The sequence below is a fragment of the Acomys minous genome (genome assembly GCF_964271855.1).
Source record: "Acomys minous genome assembly, chromosome: 9".
Taxonomy (NCBI): Eukaryota; Metazoa; Chordata; class Mammalia; order Rodentia; family Muridae; genus Acomys; species Acomys minous.
This window is the reverse complement of record NC_140490.1, coordinates 115,426,544-115,449,967: the sequence shown is the minus strand read 5'-3', so window position 1 is coordinate 115,449,967 and position 23,424 is coordinate 115,426,544. Positions and strand designations below refer to the sequence as shown.

The 23,424-nt window shown below is 39.2% G+C and overlaps 1 protein-coding gene across 1 annotated transcript in view; it reads right to left on the bottom strand.

The window, feature by feature from the left end:
- Positions 1–23,424, bottom strand: part of ZFC3H1 (zinc finger C3H1-type containing) — a 55,784-nt gene that overhangs the window by 14,690 nt on the left and 17,670 nt on the right. The window contains exons 4-22 of the mRNA XM_084795147.1: positions 20,216–20,414; positions 19,286–19,509; positions 17,026–17,146; positions 15,258–15,355; positions 14,041–14,250; positions 13,685–13,849; positions 12,132–12,269; positions 11,303–11,424; positions 10,800–10,949; positions 8,813–8,987; positions 8,148–8,279; positions 7,198–7,740; positions 6,997–7,106; positions 5,596–5,727; positions 5,376–5,497; positions 4,410–4,511; positions 4,101–4,220; positions 2,159–2,342; positions 757–943 (exon numbers count right to left, since the gene is read on the bottom strand). Coding sequence (XP_084651273.1) covers positions 757–943; positions 2,159–2,342; positions 4,101–4,220; positions 4,410–4,511; positions 5,376–5,497; positions 5,596–5,727; positions 6,997–7,106; positions 7,198–7,740; positions 8,148–8,279; positions 8,813–8,987; positions 10,800–10,949; positions 11,303–11,424; positions 12,132–12,269; positions 13,685–13,849; positions 14,041–14,250; positions 15,258–15,355; positions 17,026–17,146; positions 19,286–19,509; positions 20,216–20,414 — 3,234 coding nt within the window. The remainder of the gene's footprint in view (positions 1–756; positions 944–2,158; positions 2,343–4,100; positions 4,221–4,409; positions 4,512–5,375; positions 5,498–5,595; positions 5,728–6,996; positions 7,107–7,197; positions 7,741–8,147; positions 8,280–8,812; positions 8,988–10,799; positions 10,950–11,302; positions 11,425–12,131; positions 12,270–13,684; positions 13,850–14,040; positions 14,251–15,257; positions 15,356–17,025; positions 17,147–19,285; positions 19,510–20,215; positions 20,415–23,424) is intronic.

Below are 23,424 nucleotides of genomic sequence, written 5' to 3'. Positions count from 1 at the left end.
CTTGTTTAGTCAAAAATCTACCCCTATACATATACTCACTTATAATTGGGCACTAGCTCAAGATGCATGTCCCATGAAAGCCTTCACTTACCAGGAGATTGGGATATAGGGGAGGACATCCCACTGGGACTCTAAGTAAGAGAAATATAGGAGATGGGGAAATAGAAGGACCGAGAGGGTCCTAGAAGTCTACAAGAACTTCATGATGGGTGGATCGGGGCCCAGGGGGCTCTGCCTAAACTATTGCACTAACCAAGGACAATACAATAGTAAACGTTGAGCCCCTACTCTGATCTAGCCAATGGACAGAACATCCTCCACAGTTATGTGTAGAGCAGGGACTGACTTAGACATGAACTTTGGTGCCACATATTTGACCATCTCCCTTGGTGGGGAGACCTGGTGGCACTCAAAGAAAGAATAAGCAGGCTACCAAGATGAGACCTGATAGATAGCCTATGACTACATAGTGGGGGAGGAGGTCCCCCTCAGTCTTAGACCTAGGGGAGTGAAAGCAAGAGAGAGGAAGGTATACAAGTCATGGGATAACAATTGAGTTGTTGTCTGAATAAATTAATTTAAAAAATAAGTAAAAAAAAAAATCTACCCCTATAGAGAAGTGACAGGAACCTAAGTAAATCTGCATACTGATAAATCATATAATCTATTAAGCCACATACCAATAATTAAGATGTTTCGGGAAATTACAAGCACAGCACACATCTCAAGCACAGGACTGGTATCTTTTCTACTTACAGCCCAAAAGCTCTGATAGTCAGGAGCATACTCCACAGCTGTTTCACACATTTCCTGTACCTCCTCTTTGGTCCCTCTTTTTGAGAACAATCTGAGGTAATGGCACCAAATTTCTGGATTGTCTTTATTATTTTCCAGTGCTCGAGCCAGTACATTTAGAGCAGAATCCAGGGACTCTGAACACTGTCTGTACATTTAAAAGAAAGAGCAAAGGGCCTCATTAGGACGTGAGCAGCTCAAGCTGCAGCTTGTGCACAGCAGGTGCCGAGCAGGCAACCGGCAACAGGCTCAATCACCGCAGTGTAAAACTAACTAAATAAAATATTAAACATTTAACATCTAAGCAAGGCTAATCAAATAAACCAAAAAGTAAGACTACTCTGCTGAACCTACAAGAAGCCAGGATCACCAAGATAAAAAGTAATAAATTGGGATTTCAAGCCATGTCTATCAAAGCCCAAAAGTCCTGATCTCCCAAAGACTAAAAAATTCCTTTTTAAGTGGATACTCTGTAAGCATTTACCACAGATAAAAAGCATAATATAATAAAAGCACTAAGATTATCAACTTCAAATGTGCTCTACATCCATATTCAATAATACCTTTTATGATTTATAGTGTTTGAAAACAGGGAAAGTTAAACAACTCTCTCTCAAGGCCAGCTACCGCCAGCACAAAATATCAAAGCTTTCAATATAATAGTTCTTTTCAGCTCAAGGGCTTGCTATCTCTTAAAGAAGATAATTCTCTCATGATCCTATTCATAGAGTACTGTACAGTTCTTTTGTCCTTTACTCAATGAGTCAGACAAGAAAGCACTGTAATTTATGCCATTCTCATGGAAATGACACACAGGAAAGTTAAATAAGACCACGCTCAGGTATGTGTGGTTTATCAGCACTCTGCAGCCGCTGCCTTATTTAACAGGTTTTATATTAAATTTTAAGATAGGTCTTTCCCAGTAGACTACTTTTAAATACATATATTATGCTTTAAAATTACAGTATAAAGAGTATTCCTGGTTTGCTCTGTTAAAGAGAAGTTAAGTGTATGAAATTTGTAACAGAAACTACTAACTATAAAATATATTACTTATCTTAAATTGAATATAACTACACATAGAAAAAAGACCAATTCCACCAGAATTTGAAGGTGGTTAAATAAACTTAAATCCCCACTGCAAACTAATCTAAGACTTAGGCAGGTACGGTGGCCACGTCAGGACTTGGGCATGAGAAGCAGGAAGGCCTGGCCGTGACGAGAGCTTTAGGCCAGCCGTGGGAGAGTGAGACCCTGGCTCTAAAGCAAAAGACTCCACTGATAACAATAAGGATCCCTCATGACCATCAATGAAATAAAGAATAAAGATAAAATATTTCAAAACAATTTGAAGCTGGCCTACCCCTCATCTTGATTCAAGCACTTGTATGCGAGTTTGAGCCAAAGTTGTACATGTGACGGATTTTCGAGTACACTTGCTTCTAAATTAGCAATGTCATCAGTTTCACTGGTAAAATATCTAACATCATCTGGAGTGACAACAGTATCCAAAGCTGGAACATTTATTTGGTTCTCTGGTCGGAAAGCTGGAAGAGAAAGTATCATTAGCTTTATATCTTCAACAACCCAAGGAAAGAACGGTTCTCATCGCTAGCCATGCTACTGACAGGAAGTCAGGTGGTCTCAGCTCTAGAGTGGAACTGTCAGATAACTAACTGTGCCAGCCTGGACACTTCTGGAGAAACAATGGTGTCATTTCACGCATCAGGTAAATAAGAATAAATAGGAGTAAGCTGATAAATTGCAAGTATGGTCTGCTGGTAAACTATAAAGCATGTTAATTATGTTACGTTTAAGTGCTACTATTGATAATTCAATTGTAAAACATAACTTAAAAACTAAACTAAACTTTGAAATGCAGCTACAATAGCACACACTTATAACCCAGCACTCCAGAGGTACAGGCCGGAGGACAAAGAGTTTAGGCCACCCTTGACTACATGAGACTTTGCCCTGTAGGGGGAGGAAAAGGGGAGGAAAACCATTTATTAAGTTAAAATTTATGAAATATTTCTTCCATATCTCAACTGCAAGGCTGTTACATACACACAAACAAATACATGATTATAACCAGACTTCATTATTAATCCACAAATTATGCGAGCTAGAAATATGAAGGCAGGATATACTCAACAACGAGACAATCACTTATAATTAGTTTCTTCACTGGTTTCAAACACACATACACACAATTTACTGCATGTCAGAAAATACAGATTCCAAGGGGGGAAAAATGTGCTTTCAATGACACAGACAAGGCTGTGGTTTTCAAATGAAGCTAAAGTATGTTTGCAAATACATGAGGCATCACATTTATTAAAGAGTGTTCCTCCCAAGGGCTGGAGAGATGGCTCAGAAGTTAAAAGCACTGACTGCCTTCCAAAGGTCCTGAGTTTAATCTCTAGCACCCACACGGTGGCTCACAACCATCTACAATGAGATCTGGTGGCCTTTTCTAACCTGCAGGCTCACATGCAGGCAGAGCACTGTGTACACAATAAAGAAATAAATATCCAGAGAGGCACTTACTCTGGGGCCAGCACTGTCGGGGACACTCAAGTCCCCTAGCTTATGTCCTACACTGCTAAGGGGAACATGTGCTGCAAATTTAGGTATGCCTTAAATTAGTGAGTGGAGATCATCACAGCTTCGGATGCTAGGCAGGGCCAAGGCACCAAGCTAAAGCGAATCTGTCTGAAACATTGGGCAATAGCTCTACTGAGCAAAAACATTTTGTGCATATGGAGGGCTCAGCCTTCAGAGCAATTTGAAATTTTTTTTAAAGGGGAATTTTTTTAAAGAATATTTATTTATTATTTATACAGTATTTTGGCTGCACATGTACAGAAGAGGGCACCAGATCTCATTATAGATGGTTGTGAGCCACCATGTGGTTGCTGGGAATTGAACTCAGGACCTTTGGAAGAAGAGCCAGTCTTCTTAACCTCTGAGCCATCTCTCCAGCCCCTGCAATTTGAAATTTTTAACCATAAAAATTGATTGAAATTAGATCCGTGTGACCCTGAGTGTCATAGCAACAATTTCACCCGTAAATTAGGGGGGGAAAGTGTTCCTCCCTTTTATTAGGCAAAGAGCATGAATTAAAACATACTGCAATGTCAGGGTCCATTCTGCACAACGAGTACCTATTATTGCAAACATGAAGAGCATCTCATTTAAGACAATGAAAAACACTAATGATAGCAAGTTTAAGAAAAAAAATCTTATAAACTAGGCCAACCCTGTCAGTGTTTTGAGCCAGAGAATACCACTTCATAACTTACCATACTGAATGGGTCCTGTAGACTGCTCGTCATCACTACTGCAGCTACTCTCTGATGCAGGTTTTCTACAAAACTTTGGCTTCCATTTTCTTTTATCTTTGTAAGTTGTAAATGGAGGTGCTAAGACAGACAGGAGAAGATCATTAACTTATGTAACTAGTTATCTGGTTTTCATTGTTTTAGAAGAGTTTTGTTTATTTGATTAGATAGTAAAAGACAACATTTACTTTAAGAACATAATGCCAGACAGTCTGCAATCATACAGAAAGAGACTCGCACGTGCACATGCACACACACACACATACTTACTATGACCTTTGCTTTCATTAACATTGCTAACAAGGAGAACAGCCATCTGGTCCGTTGACATTCGGTCTTTGTTTACTCCAAAAAGTTTTTCAACATACTTTTCTAAAAATAAAATAGTGATACTATATTCATTATAAAAAATGGAAATTACTACACTAATTAAAGACTGCAAAGCAAAGAATAACTTAAGACTTAAGCTACGTATGGCACTAGTCAGTAATGTCTATGACCTATTAAAGAGAAAGGCCTATGGTTAGCTTAATTACTACAACAAATTCTTCCCACCACTCCACAATATGAGCCGAGGATCGCAGTTCATGATCTAAAATCAACTAAAAGAGAGGATTAAAAAAAGAAAAAAAAAGGTCCAATTGAGGACTAATGAGGTAGTGATTTTGTTAAAAAGTTAGTAAATAGTAATTCCTTTAATCCAAGAGACTTATTGTTTGGTGCCAAAATCTGGGAAGAAACTCAACAATACTAGCCCCAAGTGTTTGCTAATAGTCTATGATTTCTATATCAAATTTTATAATAAAGTACTTTCTACTTCACTACAGGATTTAGAGGCTATATTTTTAATCCTATACTTTTGAAAACAAAAAAGAAAACAAGAGGCAATGCTGGAATCATCAGTACAATGTCATACAAATGGTACTATTTTTCCTACTAAGCGGAACTGTTTGGATGACTAAACCACTTTCTGTAACAACGGTAATGCCTTAAATCTCTGCTGGCTGACTTGCCAGCACTGGCCACTAACTTCAAGTGTGGCTAGTAAAACTGATCAACTGTGCTTTTACTTAAATTTACACCTAGAGGCCACTACAAGGTTAGTGACTACTGTGTTCAATGGGGCAGGTTGAGGTAAGTGTCACAGATGAATGTATTAAATTATTACCTGTTTAGAATGCCATAAACTGTATGATTTCTTTACATTCCCTACATTCAACAAAACTCTTCACAAACCTGTTGCAGAAGCAATTTCCTCATCAGTGCTTGTCTCTGAACAGCCAATCAAAGATAGATTATACGACAGAATGTCTTGGAACAACTGTTTTCGGCTAAGTGTATAGTCTTGTACATGCTGCCTAAAATAAAACAATAGCACAAAAGATAACTGTGTACTTATCAAAATCAAGGAACCATGACTTTCCCTAGAAAATTCTTCCAAATAAAAACTACTCACCATTGACAATCATCATCATTGCATGTTCCTGTTAGGTCAAAACGGCAGAAACACTGATCTGGCTCAATCATGTTGCTATACGACACTGAGCTTAGAGGAAGCTTTTCCTTGGTTCGGTAGTACGGACTAAACCTGGAAGAGAATGGATGGGCACACTTTAGTCCACACACATGTCTTTGAGAACTAGACAATTTCTTAAATTTTTCTTTCTCAGTTAAAATTTCTATGCCCACTTACTATTCAAACTAACACTAAAAGTAACTACAAATAGTCAATATATAAGTAATAGGAATAAGCTTATAAAGGGAACATGAGAGATATCAAGTAGAAAACTGAGTCAAGCAGCACATAACTGTTTCTCAGCATTTGGGAGGCTGAGTTCAAAGAAAGCTGAGCCAACACAGGAAGGTTCCATCACATCAAAACAAAACAAAACCTAAGAAGCATTCAATTGCAAGTACAAGTACACAACAACCAAAAAATTTTAAACTATTTATAATACAGGGAAAAAATATATAAAGGATGCTATATTCTAAAGAGTTTCTCCCCCCCCATCACACAACAAAATGTTATTTACTGGTATTTCTTGTATACACGACACAGCCAACAGAAATGCCAGGATATGAGCCTATATTACCTAATGAGTGTTTTATAATTTTATCTTAAAACCATACCCATTAGCAGTCCACAGTGTCTAGCACTCTAAAAATGTTATGGGACAACTGGCCACCTAAGAATGTCTAAATCAGCCATCAACAAAGGCTGACCAATGAAAACTGAAGAGTGCTCAAATTAAACTCTTCACTGTGCAGGAATGGCAGCATACTTCTGTAATACTGGCACTTGGAAGGCAGAGGCCAGAGGACTACTTTAAGCTTGAGACTAAAGTGCCAGTTCTAGTGCAGCCAGAGCTATGTAGTAAAATTCTATCTTTAAAAATACTAATAAATAAATAAATGAATGAATGAATGAATAAAAATTTTCATAAGACTCTATTCTAGGGCTGGAGGGATGGCTCAGAAGTTAAGAGCTCTGGCTGCTTTTCCAAAGGTCCTGAGTTCAATTCCCATCTATAGTGAGATCTGGTGTCTTCTTCTGGCATGCAGGCCTACATGTAGGCAGACCACTGTATACATAATAAATAAATCTTTAAAAAAAAAAAAAAGGCTCCATTCTAAAACACTAAAGAGAAACCTAAAATGTAAACCCAAAGAAAAGGCAAAACGTCTTTTTCTAATATGATTTGAGAATAACAGCAATACATATTTTTTGTCTCCCATAAAAAGGTTTGTTTTCTGTGCCCACAACTCAAATGCTTCTATTATTAAGACATATTCAAGGTAAAGCATTAAGAACCAGAATAACCCTGAAACTCAAAACTATTAACTGTCTCCTTTATACCTGTAGGATTTAAAGACTAGAAGAGGGCTCTGGTAAGGTCTAAACGGACACGGTTTCACTTCTGTTGTCTTACTCTGTGCTGTAACAAAATCCACATCCACAGAAATCTCCTGCAAGAAAACAACCAAAACCACAGTCATCCCACAAGTCAAGTGTGCATTCGGTCAGCTCTAGGCTACAGAGACCATGAACGTCACTCACTTGACCGTGCAAAACCTTGTCGGTGACGCCCGGGCTAGGTTTTAAAATCAGCTGCTTTAGGCTGTCGGCTTCTGAGTACAGCTTTTGTAATTCCCCTATTTTTAAGCCTAGAAAAAGCTCTGTCTTCTCGACAGTGCCCTTGCTCGGCTTGGTTATGCACTCCTTGTTGGGTGTGTCGCTGTGCTTGAGGTTGGGCTTAGTGAACGCATGAGACTCTAGCAAAGATCTTCTTCGCTCTCTGTTCGAACCTGACAGAACTTCGTCATCAATATCATTTTCTTCTGTGTCCAAGGTTAATTTATCCTGTGTCAGATCATGAAGTGAGGGTTGAGGTAAAGAAAACTCAGGCTCCTCTTCCACGACAGGAACAAGATTGTGTTGTTCCTTTGCTTTGAGGGCTCGGGCTTCTTTTAACTTTTGAATTTTCAAGGCATATTCATATTCTAGCTTCTGTAATCGTCTCTTTTCCATAGCAATTAGTTCTGCAGAATGCTTCCTTGGACTTGATGCTGGAGAATTATCTAGTCTCATCATTTTGTTTGGCTGTGGGAGAAAGGTAAACATAGCACTTTATGCAATCATAAACAACTCCTCACAAGATAACTGTGGTATCACTAGACTACAATACCAACATCATAAAACAAAATTGACAAGGGGAGCCAAAAAGTTTAACAAGTCAACAACACACTTTTGCTAGTTAATCTGTGACCAACAAAAATTAAAACCAATCTAAATTAAATTTTAAAAGCATCCAAAAACATGAGTCTCATTTAAAAACAAACTCTAGATTGTATATAGAATAATAGTATAATCTGTTGTCTTTGAAGTTGAAGCAAAGATGGAAAAACTTTATACATCCCTTAGTTTAGAAGTAACATTAAATAAAACAAAACAAAAACAAACAAAGCAAAAAACCCCGATTTCCAAAAATATTCCTACAAGCAACTTACTGCAAGGCGATCTTGGTCCAGCTTGCGCTTCCCTAGCTCTTTACTGGCCACTGCCTTCGCCCGGGCAAGCTCTTCCCCGTACTTCAGAGTCAACGCTTTCTTAATGGTGACGCGCTGTTGGACTCTGTGAATCTGAAGTTGGAAAACACAATGAAATCTTAGAAAACACCCTCCAATAAGACACCACAGCTTACATAAATGTTGGTGGGTTATGTTCAATCTTTCTATCTTTGCTTTAGAAGAAAAAAACAAAACAACAAAAGCAGCCTACAAAAACGCACAGTATTGGAGCTGGAGAGTTGGCTCAGCAGTTAACTGCTTTTCCAGAGGACTGGAGCTCACCACCTCCTGTAACTCCAGCTCCAGGGGATACTGGAGTGTCCGGCTGACTTCAGTTAACTAACACACACACACACACACACACACACACACACACACACACACACACACACAAAACAATTCTATTTTTAAAATGCAGTAAACATAAAATTTTGTTGTTGTTGTTTTTCTTTTTGTTTTTCGAGGCAGGGTTTCTCTGTGTAGCCTGGCTAACCTGAACTCGCTTTGTAGACCAGGCTGGCCTTGAACTCACAGTCTCTGCCTCCCAAATGCTGGGATTAAAGGCATGACTACACCCGGCTAATTATTTAAATAGAGAGCATTACTTGTTCTTGGAGCTTCTTCAAAAATATTCTGTTAACACTGAGGATTTTCTCGGCTGCCTGAAGTTGTTCTGTAAGTTTTGTAATTTTTGCTTCAGCATTTCGAACAGACTCTTTCTTCTTGGCTTCTTGCAGTACTAGATTCCTTAAAACTGATTCATCTTTAATCAAGAGAATCCTAAAAGATAAATAACACAATTCTTATTGTTCTCTAAACTAGCAGGCTGACACCATCAAAACAGAAAAATTTCAAAGCAATAACATAGTAATGTATATTTAAGAATTTTTATCTTACATGCAAATAATTTGAAAGCAACAACTATGTTCACAAACTGAAGATGAATTGTACATGTTACAAAATATAGTTTAGCCAAAACCAAATACATTTATAAGTACTTTCAAAATATATTGTGCTGAGAATACCTAATATCTATTGTCTTGCTCAAAAGAGAGAGAGCATACATCTGTAATATAAGACTTCACAACTGGGCGTGGTGGTACATACCTTTAATCCCAGCACTCACGAGGCAGAGGCAGGAGGATTGCTGTGAGTTGGAGGCCAGCCTGTTCTACAAAGCTACTCCAGGACAGTCAAGGCTACACAGAAAAACTCTGGCTCTTTAAAACAAACAAACAAAAAGACTTCACACCACCCTGAAGTGCTCCTGTTCCCTTTATTTTGAAAATCACAATTACACTCATGTTCATGAATCACAAAAAGAATAGCAAGGGTCTGAAATGTTAGAAATGAAGCTATGAGCACCTGCTCCTTTTCCTTAAGGACCTACAGATGAATATTTAAAGGCTCTCTTTAAAAAGTCATGGGGGGGGGGGGTGGAGAGATGGCTCAGAGGTTAAGAGCACTTGGCTGATCTTCCAAAGGTCCTGAGTTCAATTCCCAGCAACCACATGGTGGCTCACAACCATCTACAATGAGATCTGGTGCCCTCTGCTGGCGTGCAGGCATTACACACAGGAAACACTGTATACATAATAAATATATAATATAAATCTTTAAAAATAGATAAGTAAACAATTAGAAGCATTAATTAGGAGTGCACACAACATGAACATTATTCATTAAACTATTAATAACTATGACCAATGATCAAGTTCACTCATCCTTATATTATTAAGTACACAGGGTAGAATTAACACATGTCTCTGCAGTCAGGAGACAAAGGCATAAAGACTGCCACAAATTTGAGGCCAGTCTTATGTACACACGAAGTTCCAGGCCATTTAGGGCTACACACAACTCAAAAATACACACACTCATATAAATTATATGAATGTATATTCATTCTCTCTCTCTCTCTCTCTCTCTCTCTCTCTCTCTCTCTCTCTCTCAGGTTTTTTTGAGACAGGGTTTCTCTGTGTAGACTTGGTTGTCCTGGAGTCACTTTGTAGACCAGGCTGGCCTCGAACTCACAGCGATCCACCTGCCTCTGCCTCCTGAGTGCTGGGATTAAAGTCATGCACCACTACACCCGGCTCAAATGTATTTTCTCTAAAGGATAAAAATGTTTCCAGTGAACATATTCTCAAAACTATATTCTAAAAGTTTTTAATGTTCAACAATGAGGAAATTAACAAATTATTTTAGCAATGAGTATGCTATGATTCAGTCTGACAACCTTCCCCTCAAGGGCTTGGAATCTCTAATTAAAACATTAAATTACTTTACATAAATGTGTGAAATGAATAGCTTCTATAGTTTTACCATGTGTAAAATTCCGTGGTCCAGGAATTGCTCGGCTCCCACGTCCATGCTCCTGTTCAGACACATAACTTGTGCCTATATGGAGATCTTAAGACCCTAGGGGGGAGGGGATGTAACTTGTCTGTCACTGGGGATGGGGGATGTGGGGAGTTGTGGGAGAAAAATTCTAATCCTATTACAGTTACTAGTGGTATATAAACATAAAGATTCTACGGTCTAGGCACTTATATACATGACGTGTTTAATCAGACACTGAATGAGACTCACTTGTGTTTTTTAAGCTTTGCTTCTGCATCTGCAACTTGCTTAGTAACCATTGCTATTCTCCCAATCCCATCCATCTCCACATCTGAGCTCGCGGGGGATGACGAACTTGTCTTCAGCTGATCGGATTTAATCAAACGTTGTTTCTCACGACTAAATTTGAGAGAGATGAATTAGGCCAAAGAGTAAACCAAAACCATTCTTCTTTTAAAATACAGTTTTATAAAATACATGTTAGTGGCACTGACTATATAACCAGTATGTAGGCTCACATTGGCACCTGGCACTCTGAGCTAGCAGTGCAGTTCCGGGTGTCTCCTCAGCTGACTGTGCCTCATTGTTTCTAAGTTGACAGATGATAACTGACCTCCTCATGTGCAAATCACACTGACTCTAGTCACTAGAATAAAATGCTCCTCACTCACATTCCAGAGCACAGTCTGCACAGATAAGAAGTTCTTCAAACACTACCCTAAAGTGAACTAACTTACTAAAGCCTCACTTACTTGGCAATCTCTTCCTTTAACAACCTATATTCAATCTTCTTCTCTTCAGGCAAAGCTTCAGGGGTTCGCAGAGGGTCATTTTCTTTTTCAGATTTTGGAGGTACTTTAGGTTTTGAAGCTTGCTAAAAAAATATTTGAAGTCAACCAGATCAACATCTTTCAAATATTCTACCCTGATATTTATATTTTATGTTATACCCCAGTATATACTAAGATATTTAGAAATAATATCCTCATTCTTCTTTTGAAAAATAAACAGGCTAGTTGTCAACTACCCAATTACATAATCCACCTAGTCAAAACCTATTCTCTAAAAATACTGAACTGAATCACATCTGACCAACTACTAGGACAGAAAAGCATCCTGAAAGGCCTTAAATACTATAGATTGTATTAGTTGAAAACTGGTATTTCAGTTAATATAATGCAAGGCTGAACAACTGTACCCTTTCCTTTGTACAGAGAAATGAACCCACTTAACTATTTTGAAAAGAGAGTAATTAATTAGAAACAAAGTGAATTTTCTTTTTCTCCCCCCACCCTTTTTGGTTTTGTTTGTTTGTTTGAAACAGTGTTTCTCTCTGTAGCCTTGGCTGTCCTGGGCTGTGTAGCCCAGGCTGGCCTTGAACTCACAGCAATTTCAAAACAGTAACATCTATCTACTCAACAGATGCTTCATTACAGGTAAGTCCTAAAAGTACTAATACTTTTTCCACAAATCATTATACTAAAAATGCTTGAACTCTAAAGTCTAATTTTTTTTCAGGAACAAAATTAACTTCATGATACTAATCCATCAATATCGTTCACCATCAATTACAGCGCATACCTCAGCAGTTCGTCTTGCCTCTTTGATCATGGACTCCAACCCACCAAACACACTGTTGGTCGACTTGGCAGCTTCTCCATCAGACTCACTATCATCCGAGTCATTCAGAGTTACAACCACTGATTTGTGCTTTGGAAGCTACAAAAATAACGTATTTGTTACTTATGGTAGTAAAAGAATTTTTTTTCATTTTTAAAAAAAGTGTGTGAGTGTCTATGTGTCTGTGTGTGTGCTGCATGTGTGTGCAGGTGGCCTAAGAAGCCAGAATAGTACATTCAATTTCCAGGAGTTGGAGTTACAAGTGTTTTGAGCCACATAACATGGGTCCTGCAAATCAAACTCTGGTGCCTTACAGGAAGAGCAGCTTTGACTACTGAGTGTATAGCTTCGGACACACAAAAATAACAGGCCCCACATAGTATATGGTGGCATCTTCTGGTTACATTCTATGATTATGGTATATTCTCAATATGGGTTACAACCCAAGCACAAAAAGCAGTCGACAGTTTTAGCTTTCCAGACTTTACTATGATCACCTTCGGCAATTATTTTTCTCTTTCTATAAGGAAATACATTAGATCTAAAGTAACGCTTAGCAAGAAAGAAATCACTTACAAACTTTGTAGACTTTGTAACTACAAGTACAGGGTGATTCACCAAAGTTAGTCTACCTAGCAGAAGCAAGACTTCAACTTGACTTTGCTTTATTCATTTTCCTTTAAAGCCATTAGGAAGTAAAAAATTTTAAACTGTCATTTCAACCTTTATTTTCTAGTGCTGGGGACTGAACTCAGAACTTGGCACATGCGAGGGAAACCAATCATTCCACCACCACGCCACACCCCTACTCTTGGTTTTTTGAACCAGAGTCATACTATGAAGCCCGGGTGGACCTCAAACCCAAGCTTTTCAATACCTGTATGCCTAGATTACATACACCACCAGGCTCAGATCAATGTCCTTAATAAACATCATAAATATACCCTTCCATTGTAGTATGATCTCTGGTTGAAAACATGAACAAATTACTTTTTAAAAATGAGTGAGTTTGGCCTGGTGGCACAGGCCTGCATTTCTACTAGTCTGGACGCTAAGGCAGGGCTATCAAGTTCAAGGCCTCCCTGTGCAATTCACTGAAATTCTGTTTCCAATTAAAAAAAAAAAAGCTATGGGTATAGTTCTGGGTAATATGCTTGCCTGTTGTTCAATTTCCAGTCCTATTTAAAAAAAATTTTTTAAAGTAAAGAGTAAAATCTTTAGATATTCATTTGTTAAAGCTGACACCAGAAAAGACTGAAAGTGGGCCAATTCAAGATCTTTAAAAACAGCAGAAGAAAAACTATCTACCACACTCTGAGCAGAGTACATCCTGAAATCACCAAATAACCAGCTTTCAAGTGAAGATGCTGCTCTTGCTTCAAGTTTCTTTAGAGTTTTTCACTTGTATTCGTAAAATATTTTCTTTTTGTATATAAATGAACTAGATAGAGAGGAAAATATTAATTCTAATAAGCAGTTTGAATAAAGGTACTGAGTCTTATGCTTGTTTTTACCGAGATCACAGTTCGTGGAAGACGAGGTCCTCTGTGAAACTTTGGATTCTGTATCCTAGGCTGAGACACTGTATTAATACTGACTATTGACAGATTGCTTCTTGACAGAAGCTGAGAACTGTTCAGAACTGGAGGTGAAGGTGGGTCACTATTACTGGATGTTTCCTAAAAAGAAAAATATAAACATTTTCAAATAAAAAGACATGATTGTCATCTTTAGAAATTGAGCAAAATAGCATTAGATTTATCCTAACTTCACTGAAGAAATCTGCTACGCCCTCAAACAGGCAGACAAAAGTGAACCGTCCTAATGCTAGGCGCAAGAGCACCACCTAGAGGGCCAGGCATTAAATTACCTCCGTCTTAAAAGCTCTTTTATTTGCTAGAGATTTAAGTAATTCTTCTCGAAGGAGCATTTCTTCTTCCTCTTCTTCATCTGCAAAAGGCGGTTTTGGAGGCTGCTCTGGATCTTCAGGTGGAAGAGGTGGCAACGGTGGAGGCGGAGGTAGAGGTTCAAGAGAAACACACAAGCCTTCCCCAAAAGGCTGGCTCAAAGACGGCACAGACTGTTTTTTTAAAAGAAGAAATCATTTAAATGCAAAATTTATTAACTTCAAACATCTCTGAAGCAGTATTGAATCATAAAAGATAATTTTGTTACTTTTTATAACTCAAATTTAACTTAGAATTTAATATTCAAACATGAAAATGTTGCTTTTGCAACATTTGAAACATTTATAAATTTCAGTAATTATACAAATGTAAACACCTCTGTTCCTGACCATATCTACATTAAAATTCCAGTAGGTATAAGAATCAAATTAGACAAAGTTATTCCTTTCAGGTAAAATCAAGTTTAAAAAAACATACTAGAGGCTGGAGAGATGGCTCAGAGGTTAAGAGCACTGACTGTTCTTCCAAAGGTCCTGAGTTCAATTCCCTCCCTGCAAGCACATGGTGGCTCACAACCATCTGTAATGTGCAGGAATACATGCAGGCAAAGCAATATATACATAATAAACCTTAAAAAAAAAAACACTAAAACTAAAATCATGTACTTAAAGTGTATATGTATTTGTAGGCAGGGTTTTACTAAGCAGACCTGACTGGCCTGGAATGCTATAGACCGGGCTGGCCTCCAACTCAGAGATCTGCCTGCCTGCTCCTCGCAAGCACTGGGACTAAAGGCGTGTAGCACCACACTTAGGGGTAAACTTAGCTATTAATTCTAGCGAGTGTGGGTTTTTTTGTTTGTTTGTTTTTGTTTTTGTTTTCTTTTTTAAGATTTATTTATTACATATATAGTGTTCTGCCTGCATATATGGCTGTAGGCCAGAAAAGGGCGCCAGATCACATTATAGATTAGATGGTTGTGAGCCACCATGTGGATGCTGGGAATTGTACTCAGGACCTCTGGAAGAGCAGTCAGCGCTCTTAACCTCTGAGCCATGTCTCCAGTGATTGTGGTTTTTTTTTAGTAGTCTTCAAACCAAGCAATTCATGCTAGTTTTCCAAAACAAATTACAAAGATACACAGTAATTTTCTTTAAAATCACACTCAGTTTTTACTTACTGAAACCTGAGCTGGTGGAGGCAAAGAAACAGATGGTGCTGAAGAAAAATACCCCAACGAACATTCAGAGAAAAATGGTGGTTGTACTGGGGAAGGTGCTGTTTAGAAGAAAAAAAAAACATTCAACAGAAGCTTAATAAAATGCTTCCACAAGGACATATTAAGTGTACAGGTATGCCTGAGAAGACATATACCTAGGCAAAGTCAAATTAGATCTCCTAAGCTTGTAAGAAATCTTAAACCCCTATGCATCCTCTCTAACCATATAAAGTTGTTGTCACATCATAAAGCTAATGCTCCCTTTAAGCTGGCACTTTTTGTTAGGCATAGAACCATATGCCTATAATCCCAGGGCTCAGCAGGTGAAACAAGAGGCTGCCCAGTCTGAGGCCAGCTAGGCTACAGTCTCAAACAAAACCAAAGGGACACCCCCACACACACACCACTTCAGGGGGAAAACCCAATAGTGCTGACAAAGAATAGAGCACATATTTTTTAAACATAATTTTCATAACATGATAAAATAATTTCTTTTAAATCCTGCCAAAAGTGCCTGGGGTCAGGGGAGTAAAATGATTTCACTCTTTGTTTAATATGGAGCTACAGAAAATAAGGACATGATCTTAAGTTGAAATGGAACTAAGAGTGAGGACTATGTACTATATGTAACCAATAGAATTTTCCCCCATAGTTTACACCATGTTTTTCCCCCAGTCATCTCACAAGTCAATACAGAGAAAACATCTACCTTTCATACTGCTGATTCAAAGCCTAAGTCTCCGTATATGTTAATCTTAATCACACTGTTCTTTCTTAAAATATAAGTATCAGCCAGATGTGGTGCACATGCCTGCAGTCTCAGTACTTGGGAAACAGAGAAGAGAGAATCAGTTTCCAGGACAGCCTGGGCTGCCCAAGAGGTTTAAGAAAAGCCTGGGCAATACAGCAGACTCTATCTTGGAAACTTAAGAAGAAAGAGAGGAAGAATGGAGACACAATAAATCCCTAAGACTAAAAGAAGTTAAAATCTGACAAAGCTCAAAGTATGTTTTCTCTATAAAACTATTTAAAAGCATGTATCAAGTTATTTTACAGATTATGGGGAGTTAGTAATGTTGTTAATATTTTTAAATTGCAGTGAATCATCTCCAAGTTCCTGAAAATACAATCAAAGACCAACCTGTCCTTTGTCAAGAACATAATGTAAGATTATCTGCTGTCGGCTAAAACAGCATCCTGAAAATAAACCCTGGTGGTGACCTCCTCACGGCTCACGCGCTTCTGTTTTCTCTCTAGTCTCCATGGTGGAGCTGGAGCTCTAGTCTGCGTCTGGTCTCACAGAGGAGGAGGAATGTGGGCCACCTCGCCTCCTAAGTGCTCCGGCTTCTCGACCGCCAGCAGTAGTGGTTTTCCGCCTCAGGCGCACAAGTTTAAAATTACTAGGAGAATAGGTCTCTCATGGTGGATCACATCTGAGTATCAAAAAAACCTGCCTGAGCTCGGCGTGGTGGCTCGCGGCTTTATGGCACTAATAACCTCATTCCAATCCTCACTTTTCAATCAAATACTCAACAGAGTTGAAACGCAGCTTTTTAATCGAAAGCTTCTCTAGAAAAGCACACTTGAAAATAAAGGTTAAAACTATATATCCATCTAAGTTTTTAAAGTATCATATCAGTAAATCTTACCTTCATTAACACACATTTCTTTCAAGATTTTGAGTAGTTTAATTGTGATTATAAAAATGTTTCAAAGTTTTGGCTCCTACCTGGAGAACTGGTTTCACTATCTGTGTCCATAGCAACTTCTTCATAGTTATCATATTGATAAATGCCTCCTCCACTGTCAGACTGCTTGTCTAAGGATCGCCTCAGGTCAGGATCTGAAGACTAATTATACAACAAACAGTTTCTTAGGCTATTCTTGGGCTACTTATCACGAAAGAGTTGATAATTAACTTTTATGGACAAATAGCCAAAATCATGATTCTAAGAGACCTGCCCATGCATCAAATATAGAAAGTATCTATGGCAGCCATGTATTATCTATACAGATGAACCCCCCATCATCTAAGCCACTAAATAATTGGGACTCCTTTAAAAATCAAAGCCAGATACAAAATTCTTCTGACAGTTATGGTTTAGGCACAAACCTAGAAGGAAAATGGTCATTTCAGCATTGCCAAATTTTTATGTACCTAGGAGCGGAGAAATAGCTCAGTGGTTATGAGCACTGGGCAATTCTCAGCACCCCATCTGGTAGCTCACAACGTCCTCTTCTATCTCCACATGCATCACATATGCAAGGACTACGCAGGCGTGCGTGTAAGTAGATACTCAAAAAGAAAAGTCAAGACTATTCTAAATATAAACAATCAATAGTATCTGAAAATTACAGATTGATGGTATGACTGTGCTATGATTTTTATTTTTTATGTTTTACTTTCAGTTTATGGCAAAACTAGGAGAAAACCTATGCAGAGATAACATACAAATAACACAATATTTATCTCTAAACAACTATTTATTTTAAAAAGTCTTAATTATAATCTTTGCCTAAAGGAAGCATCGCCTTAATTCCTTAAAGAACTCTCACTTTTTAAAGTTCTACATTTACTTAGTATATTCATGCTATCATCACTGGTAATAATACTAGGTCAAATACTAACTCTCCCAGTTTATTTCTCTTGAAAGCACCCACAAAGGTAATGGCTCACTCAGCCATTGTCAACAACATAAAATAACACTCACCACATGGTAAGGACTAAATACAAAACAGCCAGGGGCATTACTATAAAATTAGTACATACCAATTTTTCTCATTTTTCACTCTATATAGTAAACAATAAAATACTAATCCAAGCTGCCCCCACAAGAAATAGCCATTTTTATAAAAGGACCTTACTGTAATTCAATAGTCCTTTTTTTCTAAATAGAAGATGGTCAAATGCTAAAATAAGAATGGGGTTGGGGGCTTGTTTATATACTCAAGAAAGCCTGGGGTTTTTTATCTTCCTGCCTTAGCCCCCCAAGCAGCTTAGATGACAGAAGTTCAGTGCCAGGCCCAGCTGAAATATGGCCTTTATGAATCAAAGTTTCAAACTTTCCATTTCTTCTAATCTACAACAATGAGGACTTGTTCCTAATTCGGGAAGGGGCTCAGGAGTTAAACTGTTTCCTATGCAAACATGAAGGTCTGAGTTTTTATCCACAGGGCCCAGGTAAAAAGCCAGGCATGGCGGTGTGCACCTGTAACCCAGCACTAGCGAACGTGGACAGGCACATCAACAGCCAGTAAACTCCAGGTCACACAGTAAGCTCCAGGTTCAGTGAAGACTCTGTCTCAAAAACAATGTGGGCCGGGCATGGTGGTACACGCCTTTAATCCCAGCACTCAGGAGGCAGAGGCAGGCAGATCATTGGCCAGCCTGGTCTATAAAGCAAGTCCAAGACAGCTAAGGCTACAAAGAGAAATCCTGTCTTGAAAACTCAAAAACAAAAACAACAACAACAAAACATAATGTGGCTGGGCATGGTGGTCATGCCTGTAACTCAGCAGAGGCAGGCAGATCTATGGTTGAGGCCAGCCTGGTCTACAGATGAGTTCCAGGACAGCCAGGGCTACAAGAGAAGCCTTGTCTTGGGGGAAGGAGAGCATGAAGTGGACAAGTGATGGCAACCTGTACCCACCACATGTGCCTGAAAGAGTGAGCAGGCCACATGCACACAACACAGCCTCTCTCACATACAGAGAAAAAAAGGATTATTTGTATGAGCTCTAAGAAATGTAAGTATTTCCAGTTTCCCTTAGCTGATTGGATCTTTGAAAGAATATTAATAAAACACTTAAATACCAACATTGTGGCTCAGTGGGGAAAGGCACTAACTGCCTCGCACATGAGGAGAGCTCGATCTCCATGACCTCCGCGGGGGGAGAGCTGACTAGTGCACTGTGCTGACCCTCAGAAAAGGACTGAGTGTACGTGTTAAAGCCTGTGCACTTTGCCGTGACAGCTCTACAGTCCTTACTTTACTTCTCGATCTCCTCTTCCCACCAACCAGCTTCATGAAGCGATTGTACTGCTCCTCCTGGTTTGAAAGGTCTCGGATTTTCCTGATCTCCTCCTCTCTTTTCCTCCTCTCTTCTTCTTCAGCTTGCTTGCGCTGCTCCTCCTCTTTCTGTCTCTCCTGCTCCTTCTGTTGCTGGATCTTCTTCCACGCCTTTGTCTGCTGCTTCCGCAGTGCTTGCTTAGCTTCGCATGACAACACACAATGTCACTTATCTTAGCTAAAAGTGCTCAGAGATTTAAACAGCACTTTAGATCCTCAACTAATATATACACTTGCCCCTCCCTAAATTCTATTTATAACAAGATTATTGCCCAATTTAGGACTTCGTGATTTCCCAAATTCAAAACTCCATGAATTATAGGGCTGGAGCGATGGCTCAGTGGTTAAGAGCAGGAAGACCCAGGTTCAATTCCCAGCTCACAGCTGTCTGTAACTCCAACCCCAGCGGATCTCACGCCCTCTTCTGGCCGCCACAGGAATCAGACACGAGGTGACTGACAGAACACCCATACACATAAATGCTTTCGTTACAAAGTTAATACAGTTCCATAACACCCTCTGCCGTCTCCAGTCCTCCCCACCCGCCTGCCCGGCCTCATGTTCTCATCACACGTGCCAGCCCTAAGGGCTCCGGAACCGGCACAAAAAGACAGACTCCATGCTGTTCTGTGCAAGCTTTTTGGTTTAGGGGGTTTCTTCTTTTCTTTTTTGATATTTTTTGTCTTATTAGTTTTCTTTATTTTTAGGTTTGTTTTGACTTCTAATTTTGGTTTGGTTTTTTGCTTGTTTTTTTTTTTTTTTGTGAGAAAAATAATTTTCTTTTTAAAAAACTGAATTAAAAACTAGATACTATAATATCAACAGAAATAAATGAAGAGAAATAATCACCTGTAGTGCTAACTTTTTTGGCCGAATGTGCTTTTGTGCTGGTTTTGGCCTTCTGCTGTACAGTTTTGGTCTTGGTCAGTTTTTCTTTGCTTTCTTTCATCACCTGCTGTTCTTTCTGTTGCCATTTCTTACTAGCTGACTGAAGCGCCAAAAGACGAAGCTGTAATTCAGATAGTTCCTCTTCATCTTCACCAAGTTTCTTTAAAACAGAAAAATATTTACAATTTTTCAATTCTGTTACTTAACCTTAGATAGTTTGCCAGCTTGAATCTTTCACCAACTTAATTAAAATTTAATGTTAGTATTAAAATAAATTTTTAAATAAAAACATATGGATAATATAAGGAAAATTCATTTATCTTCTATAAACCAAGACTAGTTTAATTCTTCCAACACAAATAAAAGATCATTTGGTAGAAATTATTGGTTGGTTGTAAAAATAACTTTTATTCTCCTGGCTCAGTTGTTGTCTGGGAGGCTCACTGCCTCCTTCTGCTAACCTAGGCCTAGTCCTGGAAGCTTCTAGCCTCCATACAATCTAACCTAGGCCTAGAATGTTTTCAGCCTCTGAGAATTACTGCTTAATAAGCTCACCCTTTCTTGGTCTTTCTGAGCTCTGGGCTGCCTGGTTCAACTCAGCTGTTCTGGCTCAAACTCTTCTCCCAGATGACTTATTCAATCTGGCTTCTCTCTTAGTCCAGAATTGCTCTCCTTGGCCTCAAACTAACTCAGCAATTTGCTTAATCTGGCTTCTTCTCATTTTCTGCCTTCTTCTCATTTTCTGGCTCCTTCTGTCTTTCCTTGAGTTCTCTCTCTGCAACCCATCTCTTATTACTGTTCTGGTAAAACAGCCTCCTCTCTCTGTAAAACTGGCTCTTAGGTAGCTTCCTTTTCCTCTTTCTTCTGAGTGTTGGGTGTATCCTATTCTGTCATATATTCTGGTTTGTCATCTTTTCTGCCACTCAATAAACATCACTTTCAAACATGGGTGCTTCCTTTTACAAACTAACTCTACCTTCCTTTGGGATTAAAGGCATGTACCACCATGCCTGGACCTAAGCTTTTCTTTACCTGAAATTTGTTCTATACCAGGCTGGCCTTGAACTCAGATCAGTTTGCCTCTGTCTCCTGGATTAAAAGTGTGTTTGTATTGCAGCTGGGCCACACAGACCTAGAAGGTCTTTGGATGTGATCTCTTGCCAGAACAGCCATGTTCTGAATTAACATTCCTCTGCAATTTGTATGTAAATATGCCAATATGAAGCAAAAGAGGAAAGCTGGGTGTGGGGGTGTGGGGGCACATGCTTGTAATCCCAGCACTCAGGGAGGCAGAAGCAGGGCATCTCTGTGAGTTCAAGATCAGCCTGGTGTACAAAGCAAGCCCAGGACAGCCAAGGCCGCGCGCACACACACACACACACGCACGCACACACACACACAACCTGTGTTGAAAAAGCCACAAAAGCCGGGCGTGGTGGCACACGCCTTTAATCCCAGCACTCGGGAGGCAGAGGCAGGCAGATCGCTGTGTGTTCAAGGCCAGCCTGGTCTACAAAGTGAGTACAGGACAGCCAAGGCTACAGAGAGACCCTGTCTACAAAAGAGAAAGAAAGAAAGAAAGAAAGAAAGAAAGAAAGGAAGGAAGGAAGGAAGGAAGGAAGGAAGAAAGGGCGAGCCACAAAAAGGGCTGGAGAAATGGCTCAGAGGTTAAGAGTACTGACTATTCTTCCAGAGTTCAATTCCCAGCAACCACATGGTGGCTCACAACCATCTATAATGTGATCTGATGCCCTCTTCTGGCCTGCAGGTATACCTGCAGACAAAGCACTGTATACATAATTATAAATAAACAAAATCTTAAAAAAGAAAAAAAACCACAAAAATAAGTAAATAAAAGCAGCTACACAAACTTGAAAACGTGAAGCTGAGAAGAGGAAGAAGTTAGAGTGGGGAGTGAGCTCGTTTATCAGACTACAGTACAGAAAAGAATCCCAAGGACCGTGGTACAATACCAAGTATAATGCCAACTTTTTCCTATTATTGCAGGTGGAAAAAGACATACTCATCTGAATATTTTGTGTTCTAAATATGGATATTCTCTGAATATTTAAAATATTTTGAATATCCACTTTTCTTCAAAGAAACTAAGATAGAATACCTTTTTTGTTTGTTTCTTTGGTTGGTGTTTGTTTTTGTTTTCTGAGACAGGGTTTCTCTGTGTAATAGCTCTGGCTGGCCTGGAACTCACTTTGTAGACAGGACTGGCCTCGAACTCACAGAGTTCTGCCTGCTTCTGCCTCCCAAGTGCTGGGATTAAAGGCGTGCTCCACACACCCAGCTCAAAATAGGGTATCTTAAAAGCATAGGTTTAAAAAAAAGTTTTCTACTCTACCTTTCAAATTTTTTACTGCTCCCTAAACACTTTACAAACTGGTAAGTATTTGTTCTGCTTAAATGTGTGCATCTACTAATAACATTTAAATGCAATTACCTCTTTATTTCTTCTTTTCAGTGAAAACATCAAAAACCTTGTCTTTCTGGCCACTCTAGAACACTTTAGCAGAACTTCTTATTCCTACTAGCTATAGCCTGAAATGGCTTAGAAAACTAGCCCACTCCACGCACTTTCACTGAAATGGAAGTGAAAATAGCAAGCTACTCCAAGCAGAAGTTCTTAGGAGTGAGTTTGAGAGTTTGGAGAATCCTTTTAATGTTATGAAGAGGCAGAAGAAATGGTTTCATATTCTAATACATTAATTAAGACCCACAAAACTCTGTCTAACTGGTATTGTGTAATTATGATTTCCCTAAGCTCTAGTATTTTTATTTGTAAGTATACAGCAGCGGTGGCTGCCAGCTGACGACTCAGCTTAGCAGTGACTCTTCCCTTCCACTGCTGGAAACCACGGGCACACATCACACTGCTTCTCATGGACGACATGAATGCTTGTTTCCGGTTAGCCTTCAAGTCACAACCCTCGAAAGTACAAACCTATACTACCACACTGGGTTCTAAATAATGTATGCAGATGCGCTCAAAAGCCAGAAGAGGGTGTCAGCTGCCCTGAAGCTGCAGTTACAGGTAGGTGGTTGCGAGGTGCTCACTATAGATGCTGAGACCCCAACTTGGGTCCTCCAGAAGAACAGCAAGAGCTCTTCACTGCTGAGCCCTCTCTCCAGGCCCACATTTCAGGTCCTTAATAGTCATG